Source organism: Ovis aries, chromosome 14 (genome assembly GCF_016772045.2).
Source record: "Ovis aries strain OAR_USU_Benz2616 breed Rambouillet chromosome 14, ARS-UI_Ramb_v3.0, whole genome shotgun sequence".
Taxonomy (NCBI): Eukaryota; Metazoa; Chordata; class Mammalia; order Artiodactyla; family Bovidae; genus Ovis; species Ovis aries.
Window position 1 is genome coordinate 55,591,533 of NC_056067.1, and position 24,781 is coordinate 55,616,313.

General features: G+C 54.3%; 1 protein-coding gene across 3 annotated transcripts; it reads left to right on the top strand.

Moving 5' to 3' along the window:
* KASH5 (KASH domain containing 5) lies at positions 1-24,110 on the top strand. Of its 3 annotated transcripts, XM_027978612.3 has the most exons (20): positions 29-181; positions 1,774-1,911; positions 5,178-5,282; positions 5,702-5,888; positions 6,334-6,398; positions 7,576-7,642; positions 7,895-8,056; positions 8,338-8,455; positions 8,789-8,839; positions 14,849-14,926; positions 15,193-15,249; positions 15,720-15,779; positions 16,522-16,586; positions 16,753-16,840; positions 17,114-17,236; positions 19,491-19,549; positions 21,303-21,348; positions 22,808-22,872; positions 22,956-23,066; positions 23,175-24,110. In XM_027978612.3, exons 2-20 carry the CDS (start codon positions 1,869-1,871, stop codon positions 23,311-23,313), a joined length of 1,689 nt encoding a protein of 562 aa, XP_027834413.1. In that variant the 5' UTR covers positions 29-181; positions 1,774-1,868; the 3' UTR covers positions 23,314-24,110. The 3 variants fall into 3 exon arrangements, with proteins under 3 accessions (XP_027834412.1, XP_042088248.1, XP_027834413.1); XM_027978611.3 differs by lacking the exon at positions 22,956-23,066 and having other exon boundaries at positions 1-181; XM_042232314.2 differs by lacking the exon at positions 22,956-23,066 and having other exon boundaries at positions 1-181; positions 21,303-21,342.
* Positions 24,111-24,781: the final 671 nt, after the last annotated feature.

The window sequence follows — 24,781 nt, forward strand, 5'->3', positions numbered from 1 at the left end:
GGGGAGGAGCCCGGGAGGGGCGTGGCTTAGACTCCTCGCGCGCTCCGGTCCCGCTCCGGCACCTTTTTTTTTTCCGGTGGGAACGGCGCACGCGCGTCTCTTCAGGACCCAACTGTCGTTTGTTTGTCGTTCGTGGCCCTCATTTGTGTCCCGAGACTGGAACACTGCGACGTGGCTCCAGGTGCGCCCAGGCCGTGGCGAGGCTCCCAAGAATAGCCGTGTCAGAGCCCCTCCCGAAATCCTGGCAAGCCCCCAATTTCTAGGGGAGAGCCCCAGTATCAGGGCCTTCCAAGTCTTGTTAAAAGTCTTAAAATCCTGACCAAACTTCCTCAGAGATACTGAAAGGAACCCTCCAGGAAATCTAGTAGATGACCCCTGAAATCCTGTCAGAATCTTCTAGAAATACTGTCAAACTTCTCCCTAAGAGAGTGTCTGCGGCTGCTACTGCTAAGTCGCTTCAGTCGTGTCCGACTCTGTGCGACCCCATAGACAGCAGCCCACCCGGCTCCCCCATCCCTGGGATTCTGTAGGCAAGAATACTGGAGTGGGTTGCCATTTCCTTCTCCAATGCATGAAAGTGAAAAGTCAAAGTGAAGTCGCTCAGTTGTATCCGACTCTTAGCGACCCCGTGGACCGCAGCCTACTAGGCTCCTCTGTCCATGGGATTTTCCAGGCAAGAGTACTGGAGTGGGGTGCCATTGCCTTCTCCAAGAGAGTGTCAGAGCCTCTAACTGCTCCCAGGACTCAGGGGAGGCTCCCCAGAGGAGCTGGGAGCCTAGGCCTGGGAGAACCAGGAAAGATGCTGAGTTCCCCTGGGCCGTGAGGGACCTGGAGGTTGGCCAGGGTAGAGAAAAATGACAAGAAGGCAGGAGTTGCAGGAACCATTCTGTGCCACACCAGCCCAAAAGGCTGGGTAGTTAGTCCTGAGGTTACTAGGGAACCATGGGAGGGCTGGAAACAGGAGAAAGACGGGGTTCAAACTCAAGCAGGAGGCCAACAGTTCCAAATACAGGCTGATGGGCGAGATTGTAAGTAGCCCAGGGCAGTGTGGGAACCCAGGGACATCACCTAGCCCAGAAACGGTTTCTAGAGGAGGGGACGTGGGAGCTGAGACAGGAAAGGCAGGCAAGAAGGATGTCCCAGGCAGAGAGCGCGAGGTGGGAAGAGCCGGCCCAGTTTAGTCAACAGCATAGGGTTCAGGGTTGCAAGTGGGTTTGAGGGTTCCGGAGGCAGGTAGGATCAGGCCAAGCCGGGCCTTCAATATCAAGTCCAAGGTCTAGGCTCTGTCCCTGGGTTGTTTGGGAGCCATGGAACAACACTGCGGGGGATGGGCAGGTCAGCACTTGTGAGGGTGGACTGGAGCTGGAGACTGGAGGCAGGAGGCTGAGGAAGAGGCTGGGCCAAGGAGCCAGGAGGGGAGGTTGAGACCTGACTGAAGCTGTAGGGGAGAGGAGGGGACAAGGGAGAATCATAGAGCAGGAGGGACAGGGCTGGGGAACTTGACAAACTGTGGGGAGGAGGGGTGGCAGGAGAGAATGACCCCCCACCCACCAGCCCCCCTTTGATCTCTGCCGCCCACTCCTTAGGCCCCCATTTTCCCAGCCCACATCTCCAATCCATAAAACAGGTCTGAGCGAAAGCTGCTCTGGTCGAGACAGGGGTGGGCAAACAGGTTCTGAGAACCCAGAACGGCCTGGGGCACAGGAGGGGCAGGGCCGGTCCCCACCCTCAGGAGGCTGGTTGAGGAGGCCATTCCCCCGTTTGTCCTTCTAGGAGCTTGGGGAGCAGCCAGTCCCTTTTTGGTCCCTTCCAGTGACGGAGGGGAGCTGTTAGCTTCTCCACCAGCTGCAGAGCAGCCAAGGTGGCCCATGGACATGCCAGAGGACCAGGCAGGTGGCCCCACTGCAAAAAGTAAGTGACTGGGTCCCTGTTTGTCCCCATGGGAGGGTGGGGAGGGAGCAGTGGGTAAACAGGGCACCAGGTTGTGACTCAGGAACTTGGAAGAGCTGGCTTGCGGTGGCTGAGCCTCCACTTTGAGGCGGGGTGGGATGCAGAGAACGATCCTTGATGAAGTGCCTGCTGTGTGCCCACCTGTCTGGACACCTTATTTGTTCTGGGGAGGCCAAGCTGCAGGAATAGAAACCTCTGTATGCGTGTGCCCCCTGCCTGCAGCACCCCCTCCAGTGACCTACAGACTCACCATCACTTCTTGCAGATCTCTGCTTTCTGTAAAGGAGCTGCCCTGTTACTCTCTCCCCCCTTTCCTTCTTTTCTTTTCTTCAGAGGATTGGCATCTCTTCATCTGTTTAGACTCTGTCTCTCCGACTAGAACATGAGTTCCACAGGGCAGGGTCAGTTTTATTCACTCTGGTATACCCAGTCCCTGGAGCAGCATTGGCCAACGTGCAAACTATATATATATATATATATATATATATATATATATACACACACACACGTAATTTTAAGTTTTGTTAGTAGCCACATTGAATTAAAAAGAAAAACAGACAAAATGGATGGCAATCATAGTATTATTGAACCTAATACATCTAAAACAGTGTCCTTTCAGCATACAATCAATGTAAAAATGTACTGAAGTTACTCTCTTTTTTTATAAGTTTTCAGCATCTGGCATGTACTTTACACTGACATGAGTGTGTGCATGCTTAGTCACTTCAGTTGTGTCTAACTCTTTGCAGCCCTATGGACTGTAGCCCGTCAGGCTCTTCTGTCCGTGGGATTCTCCAGACTAGAATACTGTAGTGGGTTGCCATGCCCCCCTCCAGGGGATCTTCCTGACCCAGGAATCGAACCCACATCTCCTGTGTCCCCTGCATTGCAGGCGGATTCTTTACCCACTGAGCCACCTGGGAAGCCACTTTATACCAATAGAGCATCTCATCTCACTCTCACCACTGTTCAGATCTCAAGAATCACTGTGGCTGTCGGCTGTCCTGCTGATCATGCTGCTAGGGAGCAATACCTGACATATAATAGGAACCCAGTTACTAACTTTTGAATGATCAGTTGGACACAGACCAAATGGGTGTGAAAGTGGCTTCAGGAGGAAGATGTTGGGTTGTCCTTTCTGAAACTCATCTACTAAACAGTGAGAGAGCCAAGGGAGACTCCCACCCTAGAGGAGAGACAGGGCCCCTTTCTTAGAGGCTCTTAGCATCTAGCCTCAAAGCCGGTGTCTTCTCTCTGGCCTCAGGAGGCTTGCCAGATAGGAAGGCAGGAGGCAGACACCTGGGCAGGCTGACCAAGTGACCAGCATCTGAACGTGTAAACTTCATGTGCACCAGCAGAGGGCGTGCGGCCGCCGAGGAACTTGTGGCCGCGCTTTGGGAGACTCCCAGAGAAAAGGGAGGGACACACCCAGGAGAGATGGAGACTGAGGAAAGCAGGAGATGGAAAGAGAGAGAGTGACAGTGGAGGAAGGAGAGAGAAGCCTTGGAGAGTCGCTGAGTTACGGGAGAAGCAGCACAGAGACGAGAAGATGGGGGTGGAGGACGTGGAGACAGGCAGGTGGGACTTGAGGGCCAAAGAGATAGGGAGGAGAGTGGAAAGAGTCGGAGACAAAACTGGAGAAAGGACAGGACAGACAGAGAGGTAGAGACACTGAGGAAGGAAAGAGAACAGGAGAGAAGCAGAGTGACTTCTTCCTGAGGGGCCCCGGGAGGCTGAGGGTCGCATCTGCGCTGTAGATCCATGCAGCTCCTCAGATCCCACGACATCTGGAGCCAGGCAGTCCTGGGTGACCTCACTGGGCCACAGGGTCCTCCTGTATAATGTAGGGGGGCACCACGTCTCCCCTAACTGTAGGTCCTGCTCCCTTTCCTTAGAAGCCGAAGTTCAAACCCGAAGGGGCTAAATTTTTAGCTCAGTACAGAGAACCCTTGAAGAGTTAGTGCGATGAGAAATGGCAATCAGATGTTGAACATGTGACCTTGGGCAAGTTTCCCACTTGTCTGTGCCTAAGTATCCTGGTTTGTAATCATAGCAGCCACTGTGGTTCATGTCAAATGCTCAGAAGAGGCGTGGCTCCTAGTAAATGCTGAATAAATGTGCAGTTTTATTATCGAGCTTCCAGATTTTATTAATATCTTATCTCCTCTCTAGGAGGGAATTAGCCCCCACTCACCCACCCACGCATTTTCCATAGGAAGAAACTGAGGCTTAGAGAGACTGAGTCCCTTGCCCAGGTTGCACTTGAGTCTGCCAGACCTTGCAGCCTGCACTCTGCTACACCCATCTGTTCAGGGGCAGGGCAGGAGCTTCAGCGGTCACTTCCAGCCCCTGGAGAGATCCAGTGGGTCCAGGGGTGGAGAATGTGTAGGCTCCTTCTATATCTTGGAGCATTTTTTGAGTGCTGCTTTGTGTGGGCACAGTGGATACAGCAGCAGACAGACCCCAGGATGTTCACATTGTGCGGAGGTGGGAAGCAGGAAGTGCTCTTCACTTACACAGACCTCACCCTCCCAGCCCCAGGGAGGGGGAGGATCACTCTATCCACCCATTTTACTGGTGGGAAAACTGAGGCTCCAAAAGGCAAAGAGACTTGCCCACAGTCCTGCAGCTGGAACTCTGAGGTCGGAACCGCACCACCACTCACCCTGGCTGGATTGTCCCATCCCCCTTTGTTTCAGGCCCCAGCCCGTGGGCGCTGATGATGCCAGCCAGCCTCAGGGATGTGGGGAGGAGAGACCCAGCCCTGAGGCAGGCTGAGAGACCGGAGATGCTGAGGGCAGGCGGGATCGATCCAGGCTGCCCGCGCGATATTGGATTGTTCCTGGTTCCTGGGCCCCCTTCACCCTCCGCTTCTCCCAGAATCCTCTCTTCTTCATCCTCCTCTGTCCCTCGCCCCCTCTAAGCCAGGGAAGAGAGGGGAAAAGGCTATAAGAGGGTTTGTTCAGTATTGTGGGCTCCTGAGCCGGTTGGACACAAGGGATTAGACAGCGGGGGCGGGGGGGGGCACTTCCTGGCCTGAAGGATGAGGGGGGCCCACATTCCCAAATCGGGGGATGGGGAAGGTGACTCGAGGACCCTCACCTTGTGGCCCCCACCAGCCCAAACCCCAGGCAGCTTGGAATGAATTCCCTCCCCTCTGCAGGAGCCCCTCTTTGTTCTTCATCGTCCCCCTCCCCACAGATGGGCTGGCCCTCTTGTCTCCTCAGTGTACCTCTGGGACCAGGCAGAGGACGGGAGCCTGGGGACACTGCTCAGCTTAGAGGAGCAAATACTCAACTCCACGTTCGAAGCTTGTGACCCCCAGAGAACAGGTCAGAGGGTCAAGGAATAATAAGGAACGAAGCTGGGGGGCTGAGAACTGGGGGGCCACAGACAGAGGGATGGGCTGGGGTGATGTGGTTGACTGGGAAGCTTCAGGAAGGAAATGGATAGGGGATGGTGAGGGGAGGAAACCTGGGGGAGGAGGGTAAGCAGAGGAAGGCGGGGCTTTGGAGCCTGGGGGAGGGGGAAAGGGCAGCCACTGTGGGCCTAGTGGGGCTCAGCTGGTCCTCTTTGGTCCAGCTCTGAGGTGCAGATGACTGGGCCCCGTTTCCAGGTGAAAACGTTGACTCGGGGGAAGAAGAAGGAGTTGCCCAAAGGCCACGGTGCAGGGGTGCCACCAGCCCAGCCCGTGGTCCCCACCCCTCTCCTTATCCTGACGCAGCCTCCCTCACAGCCTCTCTGTCCCCAGGCACTGTGGCTGTGACCCATCTGCTAGCCTACCTGGAGGCCGTGACTGGACAGGGTCCCCAGGATGCTCGCCTCCAAACACTGGCCTGCAGCCTGGACCCCAATGGGGAGGGCCCTCAGGCCACTGTGGACTTGGACACCTTCCTGGTGGTCATGCGGGACTGGATCACTGCCTGTCAGCTGGATGGGTGGGTCCCCGCACCTCCATCCCCCACCCCAGCCCCCTCAGAAAACCTTTCTTAAGACCTAAGCTCATACCTGCTTACTGCAGCCAGCACGCTTTGGGCACAGGGACCTGCTGTGGTTGGAAGGAGGCTGAGAAGAGAGGAGAGTAGAGATGAGGTTGGGGTGAGGGAAGGGTCTGAGGGCAGAAATGAAAGGGGCTGGAGAGTGGAGAAGGGGGATGTTGAGAGGCTGACAGAGGCCCCTCCCCACCCCTCCAAGCACAGGCTTTGCCCCTCCTGCTTTTCCATCTGGCCCCAGGCGCTTGCCATCTGGCCTCACCTTCCTCCCCACGGTGCTTGCTCTCACCTGACCTGGCCCCCTCCCATCACCCGCAACCCCCTGTCGGAGGCTGGTCAGGATTGGGGGGGGTTGGCTGCAGGGGCCCTAAGCCTCATCCCTTTGATACAGGGGATTAGAGCTGGAAGAGGAGACGGCCTTCGAGGGAGCCCTGACCTCCCAGCAACTGCCATCTGGTGAGATCGCTATATATAGAATGAAGCAGGCAGGCCTAGGGTCAGACAGTGGGGGGGACTTCCCATGGGGGCAGAGCAGGGGATAGGGCCAGACCCCAGAGACATTTGTTCTAACCTAGCTTTCTAGGCACCTGCATGACTGCCTCCCCACATGCCCTGAGCTTTGGGGTTTGCATTTTTCCCCTCAACGGTTGTTTTCAACTCCTCCTCCTGACACCAGCCGTATCACGGAGGTCTCTCCCACCTCTTACCAGCATCACCCTTCCCTGCACTCTACTTCCTGCATCCTCTGTCCCTTTGGTCTTGCCCCACCTCCCGCCTGGCCTGGGCTCAGGCTGTTTTCTCAGCCTAAACTTCCCATGTCTTCCCTCCTCCTTCACTCGGGGTAGGGAAGCCCTGGTGGGGAAAGCCTGGGATGCTGCAAGTGAAGGTCCCTTTCTCTCCAGCATCCTCAGCACAGTTCTGCATCCCTTCCCTGGAGAAATCTGTTTATGACTCGTTACCTGCCCTCTTGTTTTGTCAGTTGGTTTGCTCACCATTCTACCCCAAAGCCTTCAACACAGAAGGCGCTCCATTAAAAAGTGCTGGTGTTACTGGTGTTATGTTTCTCCAGACTTATAAAAACAAAAGCTGAAAAATAGAGCTTTCTTAACATTTTCTTGAACCTCCTCCAACCTGGCTTGGGGGCAGTCAGGGGAGGGTTGTGAGAAGGGGAGGAGATGTTAGCTCTAGGGGAGGAAAGACCCCTTTGGCGCCGAAAGGGGAAAGGACAGGAGGGAGAGTCTGGAGGCCAGGGTGGAGGCTGCGGTGAGGGTCCAGGGGGAGAAGGCGAGAGGCCTGAGGCAGGAGGAGGGAGGGAGCCAGGACAGCCCAGGGGCTGGGTGAGTAAGTGGGGGAACTGAGAGGAGAGACAAGGTTCAGGGCAGCTGGAATGCTGCCCAGGGTCAGGGTCGGGCGTGATGAATGTAGGGTAGTTGGGCCCCACGGGGAAATCTAGCCTGAGCTCAAGGTGCGCATGAACAAGAGGCTTTCTGGATGGCGGATGCAGCCCTAGGAGCAGGTGGGATCACCCAGGGTGAACGCAAGGGTGGGAGCCAAAGGAGGACCAAGGCTGGAGTCCAGGGGTTGCCAACATCTCGGGTCACCTGGGAGCCCACCGCCCTCTGTCTCCCTCCAGGACGCCCAGAAGTTGAGGATCCGGCCAATCTGGAGAGCTTCGGAGGCGAAGACCCCAGACCTGAGTTGTACCTATCCTCAGCCTCTCCCTGCCCTCCCCCGCCCATGCCCTCCAGCGGCCTAGGGCCCGGGCCTGGCCCAGGGCCCAGGGTCTCCCGGGGAGTGGATGAGGGAAGCAGGCTGGGCTAATAGCTCAGGGAGGACAGGGCTGTCTCCTGTTTGTCTGGAGGAGCCGCGTCTCCCCGCCACCAGCACCTGCCCAGCCTGGGGAATGGAGGCCAGGGCTGCGGACAGTGACCCTGCCCCTTCCCTGCCCCCAGGCCCGCCACCGCCGACCTGCTGAGCAGCCTGGAGGACTTGGAGCTCAGCAACCGCCGACTGGCTGGGGAGAATGCCAAACTGCAACGCAGTGTGGAGACAGCCGAGGAGGGGTCCGCGCGCCTCGGGGAGGAGATCTCGGCCCTGCGCAAGCAGCTCCGCAGGTAGGCCGGGCCCCGCGTCCACCCTCCTGCACCCTCCACGTCCCACCTGCCCACAGGCCCAGGTTCCCTCGCACTTTCTTGGTATTTGAGGTAGAAACTGGGTCTCTGTCGCCCACTCTGTGTCTTTCCTCCTTTTCTCGCTGGGTCTCTGTGCCCCTCTCTGTAGGTCTCTGTCCCCCCCTCTCCAGGGCTCTGAGATTTCTCTGTTGCTCTGAGGGGATCTACCTCTGTGACCTCTGTCTTCCTCTCTCTCCTGTGGCCCACCTCCCCGCCCCCACCAGTACCCAGCAGGCTCTGCAGTTTGCCAGGGGCATGGATGAGGAGCTGGAGGACCTGAAGACTCTGGCCAAGAGCCTGGAGGAACAGAACCGCAGCCTTCTGGCCCAGGCCCGGCACACGGTGGGTTTCGGGCAAGGGGTACAAAGTTATTCTCTTCTTCCCACTTTCTTGGAGTCTGAGCAACAGAGCTTGACTACAGAATGGAAAAGGGCAAAGGTCACGTGGGGCTCCCTCAGTCCCCTTCCTGCTCACCCCAGACTTTGAGTCGGATGCTTGCCATCCCTCTCATGACAAAGGGGGACAGCAGGAGCCAGCAGGGCTCCTCAGACCCGTGCCCCCAGCCCTGCTCCTCCATGACCCAACCTGTGTCATGTTCCCAGGGGTGGGAGAAGGGCAGCGTGGGGGCAGAGGGGCCCAAAAAGAAGCCTTTCTTCTCTCTCTGGGCTTGGTCAGGAAAAGGAGCAGCAGCGTCTGGTGGCCGAGATGGAGACTCTGCAGGAAGAGGTGAGCTGAGGCCCTCCCGCCCCTTCCCCAGTCCTCAGGATCTTCCTGCCCACTGCCTCCACAAACACCCTTCAGTCTGGTGAAGGAGACCCCAGAATCACAGTAATGTGTGAATGTCCCTGAAGGTCACATGGCTGCATGTGAGGGCTGCTACAGCCTAGAAGAGTGTGGGGCATGGGGGTGACTCCTGGTTTTGGTGAGGCTGCCGACATAAGCCTGGGCCAGTCTGCCTCTCTGTCTGCCTCAGTGTCCTCATCTGTGATAAAGGGTAAAATATCGGAATCTCTATGGTTGGATTGTGTGAAATTTAAACAAGGGGATTATTACAGCTCGAGGCACGAGGCAGGACACATGGGAAGAGCTCACTAGAAGCTAGCTGTTATTGTTCATGTATTAGTATTTTTTTATGATGGTAAGAAAACAGGCCTTACCCTGTTCAAAACAGGCCTTACCCTGTCAGCCCTGATTCAAAGTCCATCCCTGCACAACAGACAACCTGTAGGCGGGTGACCTCCCCTTCCTGAGCCATAGGTTTATTCTGTAAGAACAGGGGAGAAGGGTATCTGTTCATTAGGATTGTTGTGGGAATTAAATGGCCTCTGTTATCCCAGAACCTCGCACATAACATGAACAGGCCCAGTCCAGCCTCAGGTCAGATTCAAGCCTCATTCTATGCGAGACAGAAAACATTATCTTAGTTAATTCTGGGTCCACTCAGTCCTTTTAGGGGGAAATAAACCCCACACACAAGGCAGCATCTAAGCTGCTGGAGACCCACGCAGCGCCTCCGTGCTCCTCACTCAATGTCTGTTCTCTCTGCTGGTCACAAGACTGATGCTCTTTGTCCCATCTGGTCCTCAGCCTTAGTCACCACTGCGTGCTGGCATCCACTGGGAGGCTGACTTTGCCTTCTGGTCTCTGGATGTACCGTCCTCACTGCATGTGATGGTGGTGGCCCTCCTTTGGACCCCACTACCCAGGAATACCCTGGGGGTTCTCCACACCCTTGTAGGGGCACAGAGGTCTAACTGCCTTCCTGTGACTTTGTGGGTACAGAGGCCTCACTGGGCCATCTACGCTTTTAACTGCTCATACCACCACCTCTATTTCCTACTCACATATGTTTCTGGTTCACAGAGTGAGCTGGGAAACACCTCTCTCAGATTCCACATATCCCAGAGGTTCTGTGATTCAACTATATCCATCCTCCTCTCCAGCCCTCTAACCCGTCGCTTGGGGCTGGCCTGAAGGCATTTTCACTGTTTTTCTCTTCTTTGACTTGCCTGAACACCCCAGCCCTGAGAATCTCTGCCCAGTCCAAGCGGTAACACTCATTCCGTCTGGTATCTGTTCATTAGTTGCCCAAAATCTCTTTGGCCTATGTCTGTAGTATGGCTTTTACATTCAAACCAAAAAGTATTCCACTATTGTTCCTTGGCTCTTTCATGAAAATTCTCTCTGTTAGGGCAGTGAGAATCTTGCTGCGGGACGGCTGTCATGGTGTGAGGCATGGGCTGCAGGCAGGATGTGACTGTTCTTTCCAGAACATTTCTTTTTAAGAATAAGGAGAGGGACTTCCCTGGCAGTCCAGTGGTTAAGACTATGCACTTCTAATTCAGGGGACACAGTTTCAATCCCTGGTCGGGGAACTAAGATCCCACAAAAAACTTGAAAATTAAAAAAAAAAAAAAAAAAGAAACTTTCCCTGAAGCCCCATGACAGGACCTCCCTCATATCTCATTGGCCAAGAAGACATTAAATGATTATAGCCAAACTATTCCCTGGCGTGGGTAAAACAGCCACTGATAGGTCTGGACTACTTTCAGCTCCAGGGAAGAAAACGCCAAAGAAATGGCAGCTTCAATATGAAGAACATTAACTAACAAGAGGTTTTGAAGGTTCTGGGCTTGTTTGTCTGCCTGTGGCCGTAGGATCCCAGATGGCTGCAGCAGCTCCAGACGTCATGTTCTCACTCAAAGCAGGACAAAGAGGGACAAATGCTCCTCTCGTGGCTCTCTCTATTCATCAGAAGGAAAAATTTTTCCCCAAGCACCCCCATTCCACCCCTGCAGCAACAAACTTCTGTTACATCTCACTGGATCACTTGACAAGAGAGGCTGGGATAATATCTGACCTTCCTCGGCCTCTGCAGTGGGAGGCAAGCAAGTAAGAGGCGGTGAGAATGGCCTCTGGGTTAGCTGACCAACCGGGTGTCTGGAATCTGCTAAGATTTCCATCTTGATTCACCTCTAAGCCTGGGGCTGGAACCTCCTCTCCCCCACCCCCGTGGAGAGTGGACCCCCCAGGAAAGCAGGGCAAATGGTAGTCAGCGGTGGTCTCTCCTTCCAGCCCAGAAGGCCTGCTGCCAGATCAAGTGCTCTGAGGAGCGCCTGGGACATCCTAGGCGCTCGATAAATCAGCTATTCTTGGTTCCCTCCCCCTACCTTTCCCCTCTGAGCAGCTGCCTACAGAGCATCTATAGATCAGGTTCTCAAGTTACAGCAGAATAATGCTGGAGTAAGGGACACTCAGACACTCAGCTTTCCTACAGACCCCACAGAGCGGGCGGGGCTCAGGTTACTGCAGAAGAAGGCAGAGCGGCTGAGTAACCAGGTTCCCTGCCGAGCGGCCCAGGATCCAGCCTGCAAATCCCAGCCAGGTGGACAGATGTTGACACAGCATTCCTGGCTCCGTCCTTCCCCCGCCCTTCACCTGTCAGCCCAGGCCCGCTGAGACACAGGGAGGAAGGGCAGCTGATGGAAGACTTGGAGCAGAGCTGGGTTGGAGTGAGGGAGGAGCTGGCCTTGATTTCCCCAGGGGCACCAGGAGGAGAGGTGTGGCCAAGGAAAGTTGACTGCCTCTGTGCTTCGAAATGCGTTCCTTATATAGAAACTCAGTGCAAAAAAAAAAAAAAAAAAGAAACTCAGTGCAGGGTTTCCCCTGTGGTCCAGTGGTCAAGAGTCCACCTTGAAATGCAGAAGACACTGGTTCAATTCCTGGTCTGGGGAGATTCCACATGTCTCCGGGCAACTAAGCCCCTGCACCATGATGAGCCCACGCTAGAGAGCCTGCAAGCTGCAACTACTGAGCCCACTTACTGCAACCACTGAAACCCCCACACCTAGAGCCTGTGCTCCACAGCAAGAGAAGCCACTGCAATGAGAAACCCACACAGCACAGCTGGAGAAAGCCGGCATGCAGCAATAAGTATTAAAACAACAGCAACTCAGTGCAGCTTGCTAGGTTTTTGGTGCCTGGAAGCTCTAGACCAGAACTTGGTCCATTTTATTCTCAGGTCCCATTTTTGGCTGGTGTGAGCTGCCCTCTGTTGGCCCCCTTGTTTTCCCAGATAACTGTCCTCTCCCTTGAGGACCCAGCCTCTGCACAACCTCCTTGAAAAGCTCCCAGAGGGTTTTTGCAAGGAGGTTGTGGGCTCCCACAAGGTCCAGGTCCTGGGCCTCATCAGAGTCTCACTCAGGCATTATTATCATATGCTTCTGTGTCAGTGTCCACCTCCAGTGATGAGCAACTTGAGATGAGGGGTGAAGCTGGTTCCCCATTCTCACCCAAGCTCCAGAGGAGAGTGAGAGCTAAAAGTGCAGGATTTGGAATCAGACTTGAGTTTGACCTTATTCTCCATGTGAATTTGGTCAAGTTTCTTAGCCCCTACACTCCTTAATTTCTTCTGTAAAATAGGGGATGGTGACAGTGTAAACATGAATAGTTGGGACAGCCAGACTTTACATTCTTCCTGAAAGGCACAGATGATGCAGATGTGCCATTGTTGCTGCCATTGTTATTGTTGTGCCATTGTTGTTTAACGATGTTGAACATCGTTGTTCAATTGCTAAGTCATGTCTGACTGTGACTACATTACTGCATCTCGCCAGGCTCCTCTGTCCTCCACTATTTCCCAGACTTCATTCAGATTCACATGCATTGAGTCGGTGATGCTATCTAACCATCTCATCCCCCGCCCCCGCTTCTCATTTTGCCTTCAATCTTTCCAAGCATCGGGGTTTTTTTCCAGTGAGTGGGCTCTTTGCATCAAGTGACCAAAGTATTGGAGGTTCAGCTTCAGCACCATTCCTTCCAATTAACATTCAGGGTTGATTTCCTTCAGAATTGACTGTTTCGGTCTCCTTGCAGTCCAAGGGATTCTTGAGATCTCCAGCACCACAGCTCAAAAGCATCGATTCTTCAACACTCAGCCTTCTTTCTGGTCCAGCTCTCACATCTATATATGACTACTAGAAAAACCATAGCTTTGACTGACACAGATAGCAGAGCAGCACCCGTGAAATCTTCCTGCCAAAATATTGAACAAAAATCTGAACAAGGCCCTGCATCTATCCATCAGTTTATAGAAAATAATGAGGCAGGAGGAACATGAAGAAGGTCCTGCACAGGAAACAAGAACACGCTAAAGCAATTCTACAGGAAGAATAACCTGGTTTCTTCCGCAAATGAAGGGCCTGGAAAAGTGCCCGGATTGGGAAGGTGGGGGATATCACTGCTGGGTGAAATGACACATTTCAACCAAAAGCCATGGTGGACCTTGTTTGGATCCTCACTCAAACAAACTAAGTGTGAAGAAAACATTTGTGAGATAACCAAACCCAAAAAAGAGCACTGGGTGTGCGATGATACGAAGGAGTTATTCTTAACTTTGTTGAGAGTGATCCTTGCATTGTGGTCCTTTCTAAAGGAAAAGTCTTCAGGTAGCAAATACAAATGCTGGAGCAGTTACAGGTGAAATAATAAGCCTGGGGTTTGCTTTAAAATAATCTGGTTAAGCAAAGCAAACTCTGTGCATAGAGAAGAAACAAACAGGAAGAATGTATGTAATTACTGAAACTGGGTGACAAATAATGGGGGTTCATGATTTTTTTTGGCTGAGTCGAGCAGCTTGTGGGATCTTAGTTCCCTAACCAGGGGCTGAACCCCAGGCCTTTGCAGTGAAAGTGCAGTCTTAACCACTGGACCACTGGGGAATTTCTGGGTTCACCACACCATTAGCTTTACTTTTGTGGGTTAAAAATTCGTAATACAAAGTGTTAGAAATATCTTTTTGATATAACACCAAATTTTGGTATATGCCAGGCATTGTTCTAAATGTGTTTGTATTCATTAACATATTAAACATGTATTTGCATGAATTCCCATCTATATACCCTGGGCAAAGTTGCTCAGTCTTTCTGTGAGTCAGTTATTTTTATCTTATTTTATCTATTTTGGCCACACCTCGCAGCTTGCAGGATCTCAGTTCCTGTACCAGGAACCCAAGCCACTGTAGTGGAAGCACCAAATCCTAACCACTAGACCACCAGGGAACTCCCATCTTTATCTTTAAAAGAGGGCACAGAAGTAAGTTAACACTGGCAAGGTGCCCCGTAAATGTTAGCAGTAATTATTAGTTCATTTAATCCTCACATGCATCCCATCATAGCTCCATTTTTGCAGCCGTTTTTATTTTTTCATCTGCAAATCAGAGCTGAGATCCTATAGGATTGTTGGAGGGATTAAGTGGGCTGAAACATCAGGAAGTGCTGAGCACGGGGAATAGGGGGACGGATAGAGGAAGAGATAGTTAGGGAGTTTGGGATGGATATGTACACACTGCTATATTTAAAATGGATAACCAACAAGGATCTACTGTATAGCACATGGGACCCTGCTCAATGTTATGTGGCAGCCTGGATGGGAGTGGAGTTTGGGAGAGAATGGATGCATGTATATGGCTGTTCACCTTCACTGTTCACCTGAAACTGTCCCAGTGTTGTTAATTGGCTATACAATTAAATACAAAACAAAATAAAAAGTGAAAAAAAAAAGTCTTAGAAAGGCTGCCATTGAAGGATAATTAAAGCCGCATCTGAAAGGCTCAGGAAAAAGAGAAAGGGTGCCCAGCATGAGGCCTGATGCACATCAGGTGCTCAGCACATGTCTTCTCTGAGTATTAACATGGCCATTTGCTGACGTGATCGTGACCAGGGTCCCTTCTTCCAGAATGGGAAGCTCCTGGCCGAGCGGGATGGAGTGAAGAGGAGGAGTGAGGAGCTGGCCTCGGAGAAGGACATCTTGAAGGTGGCACCCCTCCCTAGTGCCTTGACGATTTCCTACCTCCCTGAGGCCCGTTTTTAGCCTCATCAGTTTCAGCCCCTTTGGTCTGGTGAGATCAGGGGTTTGACTCAAGCTCTGAGGTCCCCAGGGCCAGTGGGCAACTCACTGAAGTCCCCCTCGGGGTAGCTGACGTCCAGAGATGTGAAGGGAGGTTGAGGAGAGGAGCTATAGAGAGCGGGATAGGCCGGGGAGGGCAGGCCAGACAGATGGACGGGCTCCTTCTTTGGCAGCGGCAGCTCTACGAGTGTGAACACCTCATTTGCCAGCGAGACGCCATCCTCTCCGAGGTGAGTGGGCTGGAGGGAAATGTGCCTTCGATGTGTCTCCTGCCCCAAGTCTACAAAGGAAAATCCTCCTTGGCTCTAGGGCCTCCCAGGTGGCACTAGTGGTAAAGATCCCGCCTGCCGATACAGGAGACGTAAGAGACGCGGGTTCAGTCCCTGGGTTGGGAAGATCCTGTAGAGGAGCACATGGTAGCCCACTCCAGTATTCTTGCCTGGAGAATCCCATGGACAGAGGAGCCTGGCGGGCTACGGTCCACATGACTGAAGTGACTTAGCCATGCACGCATACTAGACTCTAATCCTTGGAGACTCAGCCCAGAGAGGTCAGAGGGTTTCCAGGGAAGCTGATGCTCTCTTCAGGTCTTGCTCTGCCCCCAGCCCATCACACCCATCCGACCCCCCTTCCCCTGCGACCAGACCTCAGAGTTTTTGGTGGGTTGAGCCCGGCCTCAATCAGCTTTGGGCTTTCCCAGCGCACTCGCCACGCGGAGAGCCTGACCAAGACCTTGGAGGAGTACAGAGCCACAACCCAGGTAACCCCCTGGCCCGGCCACAGGCCCTGCTTCTGTTTTGCCATCTCTGGGGTGTGTCCTGCCTCCTCCTATGTCTGATGATCTTTTTCCGAGTCTCCACCTCTTGTTTCTACCATCACTGCTGCTTGACTGTGTGCGTCTCTCCCCCTCCCTCTCTCTCTGCGTTTTCACTTTTCCTCTGTCCTTCCTCTCTCTGTATCTCCATCTCCCACCCACTTTGATTCTCTGTGGGTGATTTCTCACAGTGTCTGCCCTGCCCCTGTTTCTGTGTCCCTGCCTGGCTGGTTTCAGTCTCTGCCGCTCTCTGGGTCAGTTCTCTGTCTCCTGGGGTTACTCCTCTCTCTGTCCCTTGTCTTCACAGTCTCTTGCTCCCCATCTGTGTGTGATAGGGCTGTTCAGTTCAGTCGCTCAGTCACGTCTGACTCTTTGCGACCCCACGAATCGCAGCACGCCAGGCCTCCCTGTCCCCTATGTGTGTCTCTCATTTTCCCATATGTTTCCATCTCTGCTTTCCTTTTCTTAGTTTTCCTGACCGATAGGTTACATTCTGGGTTCCTGTTGCTCTTTACCTCTCGTTGGCTTCTTAAGTTTCTGCTACTGTTTCTTCCCCTTCTCTCCTTGTCTGTATGTGTATGGAGGATCCCAAAGAAGTCAAAGGAGTGGACCTGGCCTTGGAAGAGGAGCCCAGACATGGGGCTGGGGAAAAGGCAGAGCCAGGGGTCCCTCAATCCTTCCTTTGCAGGAACTGAGGCTGGAAATCTCCCACCTGGAGGAGCAGCTGAGTCAGACCCAGGAGGGGCTGGATGAGTGAGTAGAACGACGGGGGAGGAGGAAGCAGGAGGGGAGCCCAAGGACAGGGAGCCCCCACCGTGGCGTCCAGCCCCAAGGTGGGCAGGGCAGTAGCCTCAGCATAGGCTGGCTGACAGGTGGTTGGGCATGGAGGCAGCCTTCCCCCTCCTGACTGTGTGGCCAGGTTATCCGAAGGGGCCCAGGTGAGGAGAGCGGACTGCACCAACCTGCTGCCGCCGTCGCTGGGTGTGGAGATCCAGGCCATTCAGCAGGTGGGCCTGACACCCCCAGAACACCCTAAGCCACCGCCAGCGGCAACTCTGACCCCGCCCTGACTCTCACCCCACTCCAGTCCTCCCAGGACCACCTCGGTTCTTAACCTCATCCCTGTCCCAGTCCTTGGTCCAGGCACCAAACCCTTCCCGGTGCTGCCCCACGGACCCCCAGGCACCCTCATATCACTCTCCCCGCCCCCAACCTCATGCCTCAGCCCATCTCCATGCCACCCCTGACCTCTGCCTTCACTGGCCTCTCCCTGGCCTCAGAAGCAAGAGGAGACACCCATCGATTTCTCCAGCCCACTGTGTGGAGTGTGGCCATGGGAGGAGGTGGTCAGTGAGGCGGATGGGGAGGATGAGCTTCCTCCTGAAACCCCGTCGGGGGGGCAGGTGAGCACAGGAGAGCCCTGAGACTGCTGGGTCCAGGGGCTGGGAGCGGGGCCCGGGACGCGTTCACTGTTCCCCACCCCATAGGCAGGTGTGGACTGAGGGCCTGCTGGGTGCTGGCCTCAGAGCCCCTGGCCAGACAGGACACCACCCCTGCCCTCCAGGGACTGGCCTGCTGGTGTGGAAGTGAGCCAACCAAACATGCAGATTTCATGGGGTGGGGGTGGTTTCAAAAGCACTGTCCAGAATCACCTTATTTAAAATGTTACAAGGTGGGAAGGGAGGAAGTGAATTGTTCTTCCTGATACCATGTAGGTACTTTAAGCATTTACCTTTTAAAAAAACCTTTAAGAAAAAACAAGCCCACTATGTAATCCTGAATCCAACAATAGCCATCATCTGTAGTTACCTGAACAATATTTCAAACCTCATTTGAAACAATGAAGACAGCTCATATTCAGTGTTCACAGTTGAAAAGTGAGATTTGTAATCTGTTAGTGACTGGAGGATTTTTTTTTAAGAAAATATTGCTAAAAGTTCTGTAAACAATGCTTTATTGTCTTGAAAATCATACTGCTTCCTCGCTGCTCACCACCCTTGAAAGAGACAGTTTCTCTGTTCGCTTTTTCTCTGAATTGAGAGAATCTTCTGTTGGATTCCTCTCTGCCCTCTCCCACTGTCTCTGCGGGCTGTAGGCGCCCTCATCCCTCACCCTGTTATTCTTGGGAAACTGAGGCTCAGAGAGAGATCACACAGCTTGTGGGGAGCACAGCTGCATTCCTCAGGGGAAGCATGCATTTTAAAAATTATATTTAATTTTGGCTGTGCTGGGCTTCACTGCCACGAGGGCTTTTCTCTAGCTGAGGCAAGTGGGGGCCTACTCCCTAGTTGCTGTGCACGGGCTTCCATTGCAGTGGTCTCTCTTGTTGTGGAGCATGGGTTCTAGGGCAAGAAGGCTCTGGAGCACAGGCTCAGTAGTTGCAGCACACGGGTTTAGTTGCTCCTCCGTATGTGGGGTCTTCCCGGATCTGGGATCAAACCCGTGTTTCCTGCAATGACAGGCAGTCTTTCCTGCTGAGCCACCAAGGAAGCCCCACAAGTGTACATCAGAACTTCCGCTGAGAGTGCTCAGACGCCTCCTGGAGGGGAAGACTGAGCCAGGCCTCTGCGTGCTGCCTGCACTGGGTCCTGGGGACCCTGTGGGGCTCAGGACCTGATAGATCATGAAAATGGGCCATCCCAATGCAGGATGATCTGTGTGCTAGGGGATTGGGGGATGGGCCCTGGGGAAGCCCAGAGAAAGGGAATACCTGTGTGGAATAGGAGATATCACAGGGAAACTGACGCTTGAGTTTATATTGAAGAAATAAGAGAAGTTAAGTGGTGTGAGAAAGGAGAGGCCTTCCAGGCAGTGGGAACAGTATGCGGAGAGGACATGGGAGCATGAAACCACATAACACGTTTGGAAGGTAGAGGGCAGTTGGGAGTGACTAGCCAGAGATGAGGTGAAGCCGGATCATGAAAGGAATTCCCTGCCAGTGAGGGTGAGAGGCAGTGCGTGGGGAGGGGCAGGTCAGTTCTGGATGTGCTGCACAGAAAGATCCCTCTGGGGCCACATGGGAGACTGGGAGGCCAGGGAGGAGGCTGGGGCAGTGGTCCAGAGTTAGAGGATGAAGCTGGAGCCAGGCCAGGGCCTTGGGATAGAGAAAAAGGGACAGGCAGTGAGAATTAGGCAGGGGAGACAGAGCTGCCAACTCACCAACAGGGGGCTAAGAGCTCTGGGTTCTGGAAAAGGGGGTAGACAGACAGACGCTGAACCTACCTTGTGACCCCCTAAGGTGAGCACCCTGAGGGATGGGGGGTGCTGCCCCGGAGGTAGTGGGTGCACGAGGGTAGAGCGCAGTGATGCATTTAGAAAGGCGTCTCGGTGGTGGCTGAGGCCACAGGCAAGGCTGGATGTCTTCAGAGAAAACGGAGGGGGACCTGGGTGCCCACAACTGGGAACCTGGGAGGAGAAGGGGGTTGGAAGGGAAATGCTGAGCCTCTTTGGGGCCCAGATGAGTGTGAGAGGCTTGTGGGAGTGTCAGAAGTTCAGGGGGACCTGAATTCCTGGTCCCAAAGGAAAACTACTGGTCCACTTTCGGGCTTCTGCCCCTGGAGGGAAGGTAGAGCCACCCTTGAGGGGGAGCCCAGGAGAAGGGCCGGTTTTAGAAGTGGGTGGGGAAGCCCAGGATACCTAGGCTTTTCTTTCCCACAGAGAAACTCGCAGGAAGAGTCAGCGCAGCCTCAGGAAGGAAGGGAGGAGCCATCCACGAGGTAAGGAGATTGGTCCTCCCTGAGCCATCCCTCTGGCCCCCTGGGTGACTCTGAGATGGCTGGAGTACAGGCCTGGAAGAGCCCCAGGGGAGGCTTATGCAAAGCCGTGACCTCTGGGCCCCTCGCTCGCGCAGAGGCGATCCTGGGCCTGCGGACCAGAATGAATCAGACCAGCCTTACCCCCAGACCCTGGTAGTTCAGGAGGACATCTAGCCCCTGACCCCTCCTGGGGGAAAGACTTGAAAGAGGCCCTGCTTAGGGTCCTCTGGGAGTAGTATTCGTATAGGAGACCCCTAGGCAAGAAGACAGCCGTCAGGCAGATGGGATAGCTCACTCAGTCACTGTCACTGAACACACTTCTCTAAGGCTCCCAAGGAGCCCTGGTGCAAATGAGACCTAGATTGTGCCCCAGCAGAGCACTCAGACAGCTGGGATACCCTGGGGTCTCTGTGATCACACAGCCTGGGTTCAGATCCCCGCTTAGTTACTCTGTGATGGGATGGGGCAATCCCGCGCCCTGTGACTGTTAATCAACTATTACAAGGCTTGTGTGCAGCTTCCAAAGATAGGGAAAGCACCGGATGTCTGGGCCCACCCTCCTCCACGGGGCCTCCGCCTCCCTGCAGGGCCTCTCTCTCCCTCCTCCCCTCTTTCAGGCTCCTGGCTGTGACAACTAATGAGGCTGCCTGCTACGGCCTCTAATTGGAGTTGTCTGAGAAAGCTGAGATTGGGCGGGATGGGGGGCCCCCCGGCGCTGTAACCTCCCCGTGCGTCACCAGGGAATGGAAAGAAGACAGCGCTGAGCAGCAGCGGGCACCAGAGCTGGTGTAGAGGCTGGGCATCCCAGTCTCCCTGGGGCAGGGGAGAGCAGTATGGTCCACAAAGTGGGAAGCCGGGAGTGAGGGAAGTGGTGAGTCCTGTGGGGCCCAGATACTGAGAGGGGCTGGGCCCCACACTCCCACCCCACCATAGAAATCCCAGGGGATAAGACAGCTGGTTATCTGACTGAACCAGAGGCTGGGGGCCTATGAGCCTGGGTGCCTTACTGAATCGGAATTGAGGAAACAGCTGTATCCTGAGGGTGTTGGGTCTGAAACTGGTGGCTAAGGCTAGATCACTGGGTCCCTGGTCCCCAGTGAAGGTGGTGATGGGTGGTGCAGACATCTCAGGCTCCAAGGAACGTTGGGGCTGGGCAGCTTGTGTCTTGAGTCCCCAGAGAGGCGCCTGTTTCAGGGGCTCAGGCAGCTGTGACCACGGGGGCACAGAGGCTGGGGCTTGCACACCTAAGAGAAATGACTTAGGATGGGGGCAGGGTCCACAGAGTTGAGTTCTGGAGTCAGGGAAGCCTGAGCTGGAGTCCCAGTTCTCCAAGAAGACCCAATGAGACCCAGACTCCCTGAGCATGGCCCAGCCCACCAGGCAGGAAGCTGGGGCAGGGGGCAGGGTCTCAGAGATGTCTGAGACCCAGAAGCCTCTGATCACCTGGGGGACCTGCTGGGAAAGGAGCAGCTAAGAAAGCCAATAAGGTGGAGGGGCCCCTGACCCTTTAGGGGTCACACACAGACTCTCTGGGGAATTTGGTGAAAAAATACAGATGCTAACCTACACGCAACAGTCTGCTCGCGGGGCTCCAGGGCACCCTCCAGGTCCATGTACGTGAAGACCTCCTGCTTTAAAGGTTCTGCCACACAGCTGGTGAATGGGAGCCAGGCAGGGGAGACAGATGCTTGCAGTGACTTTCTTGTCGCCCCAGGTTGCCCAGAAGAGAGGAAGAGGACGAAGCGGAGATCCAGGTCGTGGTAGGCAGTCCCCGGCACCATTCACTTCAGGCCCTCAGATGAGGCTTCTGTAGTCAAAGCTCCTCCCCAGCCCCTGCCCACACCCCCAAACAGACAGAAAAATCGTTTGGCCGAGAGTTAACAATGCCCTCGCTGTAGCTAATGAGAGCAGACAGTGCTGTAGAGGGAGGCTTCAGGCAAGTGGGCAGCTAGAATGTTCCCAGGGGACCCCCCCTACACACTGCACATGGGGCCGCAGCCTCTGCCACAGACGTGGCTACACCCCAAGACTGCGCAAATGCGCACATATGTATGCCCACACTCCAGAAGAGCCAGACCTTCCCCAGCCAGCCCAGAACTCCTGGGGCACCGCATCTGTCATAGCTGCCCTGCCGGCACCACACACGGCAGCTCCTTTGCTCCTCAAAGCGGCAGGTGGCAATCCTGGTTCTCAGGCAGAGGAAGCAGAGGAAGGAAACGTGGTGAGGTCAGAAGCCAGAAGGTGTGCCGGCTTCCGTTCTGGGCACCTGGGGTTCTTCAGGGTCCACGCTGACCAAGATGCTCTCCCTGGCCCACCTCTTTCCCACCACACCACACTCCCATCCGTGGAGACTGGGGCCCACCTCAGCTTCCTCACGGCTAGTGTGACGACGATCTTACCCAGCTCCCAGGGTGGGGATGAAGGTTAAGCATCGCATCATAAAGTGCCTGGCACAGAGCCGACGCACTGTAGGTGACCGTGGTGAAGACGGTGGCTGAGACCAGGGTGTTGCTAGAACTCCTTGTTTATTATTGTATTGTTATTGCCATAGTCGTCATCCACAGACCAGAGGCAGGCCTGAGAAAGCCTGAGATCTGCAGAGGGGATACCCTTTCAGAAAGACACAGGGAAAAAGAAACACATGGGGGGTGACGTGGTAAAGTAAGGAGTACTGGGGGCTTTAATCTTAAAATACCTGCTGGGCCTGGTGCAGGGCAGGAAGATGGACCCGAGGAGTGTCCATGCTGTACTAGGCCCAGGCCAGGGCTGGGTTCCTGGAGGAGACAGAGTCTTTGACCTCAGGGGGCTTGGGTGCTTCCAGAATCAGACAGAAAGTGGAAATAATAATACTGAATAGCTCACATAGTCACTGGGTGCTGTCCGCCAGGCGCTGTTCTAAGCCCACCTCCTGACAGTGTAGGTTTTGCCCACATTCTCCCATTCATTCTCCACTTCAGCCCTTTGAGGTGGGCGTTGTCATCACCGCTGTCTGGCAGATGGAGAAAGTGGGGCCTGACAGGTGGGGTGACGTGCAAGTGCCACACGGCAGGAAACTGGCAGAGCTGGGAGCCCAGCGCAGCAGCGTGTGTTGGGGAGGCTCTCACACAGAACCACTGTGTCCTGCCCCCTTCCGTGTGCGCACTTCTGTCCAGTGGGCTGACTAGAGCACCTCTCCTGGTCCAGCAAACCTGAGACCGTTTGTCCCCTTTGTCCTTCCAGGTGGACCTCCCCATCCATCCAGAAGACTCACACCCTGGAGACATCCTTGGAAACCCTCCTGAGAGGTAGTGGGACCCAGGGGCCTGGGATGGGACTTGGGGAGCGAGGGGAAGACCAACACCGTTGCCCTGCCTTCCTTTCTCCTTAGCAGCCCCTCAGAACCAGAGCTGCAGCAAGCCCTGGTGCCCGTGGTGAAGGAGCTGGTCCCAGTCAGGAGGCCAGTCTGGGGCCAGCTCTGCCTGTGCCCCCTGCGCCTCCAGTGGCTCAGGTGCACACCACAGCATCTCGAGAAGGAGGGTGGTGGTCAGACGTCTGGACACCACGGGCTCCCCAGGGCGCCGCCGAGCACTGTGCCGCCTCCCCGCAGGGTCAGCCGGCACCTCCTGATCCCGGCGCCGCTCCTGGGCCTGCTGCTGCTGCTGCTCTCCGTCCTGCTGCTGGGCCAGTCCCCGCCCCCCACATGGCCCCACCTCCAGCTCTGCTACCTCCAGCCTCCTCCAGTGTGAGCCATGCCCCACCCCTGCAGAGCAATGTCTAGTTCGGTGACTTCCTGGGGCTCTTTCTACTGTTATTCCCGTGGTTGTGCCACTGTGACTTGGGATTATCCCGCTGTCAGGGGCCCCAGATAGAGTGCTCCAGGAGCCACACCTCTGTACTGGGTTTTTATGTGCAGTCTCTTGGGTTTTTAATGATAGCAAAATACTAGGGGTTATAGTTTCCTCACAAACCAAGTCTGAAGAAGGGCAGCTGTCAGCCCATAGCTCAGTCTCCACAGCATTGGGACAGAGTGCTGTAATTCTCTCTACCTCTCTTGGCCCTTCCCTTGTGCTCAGGAGACAACACTGTAGCTTCATAAGTGATGTCTGCAGGGAGAAGGGGACACACATCCCTTCCTTTTTATAAAGGAAAGCTATAGCCTTCCCAGAGCCAGCAGCAGACTCTGCCTTGTTAGCCAGAACTGTTCACCATGACCACTCCTCGCTGTAAGGGCAGCTGGGAGACTCCTGGCAGAAAGAGGGAGAACAAGATGTAGGCTACCACGCGCAGACACACAGATGTCACCAACAGCCAGCAGGAAAGGACGTGCCATTTGTTCATTCAGCTCATTCTTAGTGACCATCTATTTGCCATGGCTAGATCTTAGAAGACAAAAAACCAGACCCTCCAATGCCAGGCTGAAGAGTGTTGATTTTTCTCCTGAGGATGACAGGGGTTTGGGGATGTTTTGTTACTTGTTTTTGGTTATTTACTTTGTAATTAAGCTGTAACTGACATACAGTTATAAATGGACAAATCCCAAATATCAGCTGGCTACATTATTGTACATGTAAACACCCGTGAAAGCAAAACCCAGGTTAGGACAGAAAGCAGTTTCAGCACCACAGAGACTTCTTCAGGAGAGCTTTGAGCAAGGGAGGGACCATGGTAGAGGTGGCTTCAGGCTCTGTGAGAGCTCAGAAAAAGCACCTAACCCCCCCTGGAAAGTTAGAGATTTCTTTCCAAATACGGGACAAATTTTGCATTTAGTCTTTAAAGATGGATAAGGTTGGTTATAGTGAGCAGAGGCAGCGAAGGGTATCCCAGGCAGAGGAAAAAATGAATGTGTAATGACCAGGTGGATGGAAAACTTGTCTGTGTGCAGAAGGCCATAGAGACAGCACTATGTTGCTTGAATTAAAAAAAAAAAAAAAATGAAGCCAGAGATGGATTTGATGCTTTAGAGTTGCAAGAAGTAAAATAGGTAGACAAGAATCCATTAAGCATTTTGAACACCAGCTTGAGCTGTACTGCCAATTGTCTGAGAAAGGGCTCTGATGAGAGAAGAGGCAGAATCAACTCTAGGTGGGAAAGGGACCGCCTGAGCCTGTACAGGGGATGGATAATGGAGGAAGCTGGAGGCAGGAAGCAGGGAAAAGGTAGGAGGGCATGAGGCCTGAGCTGGGGTGGGTAAGTGGATGGAAAGAAGCGCAGGGC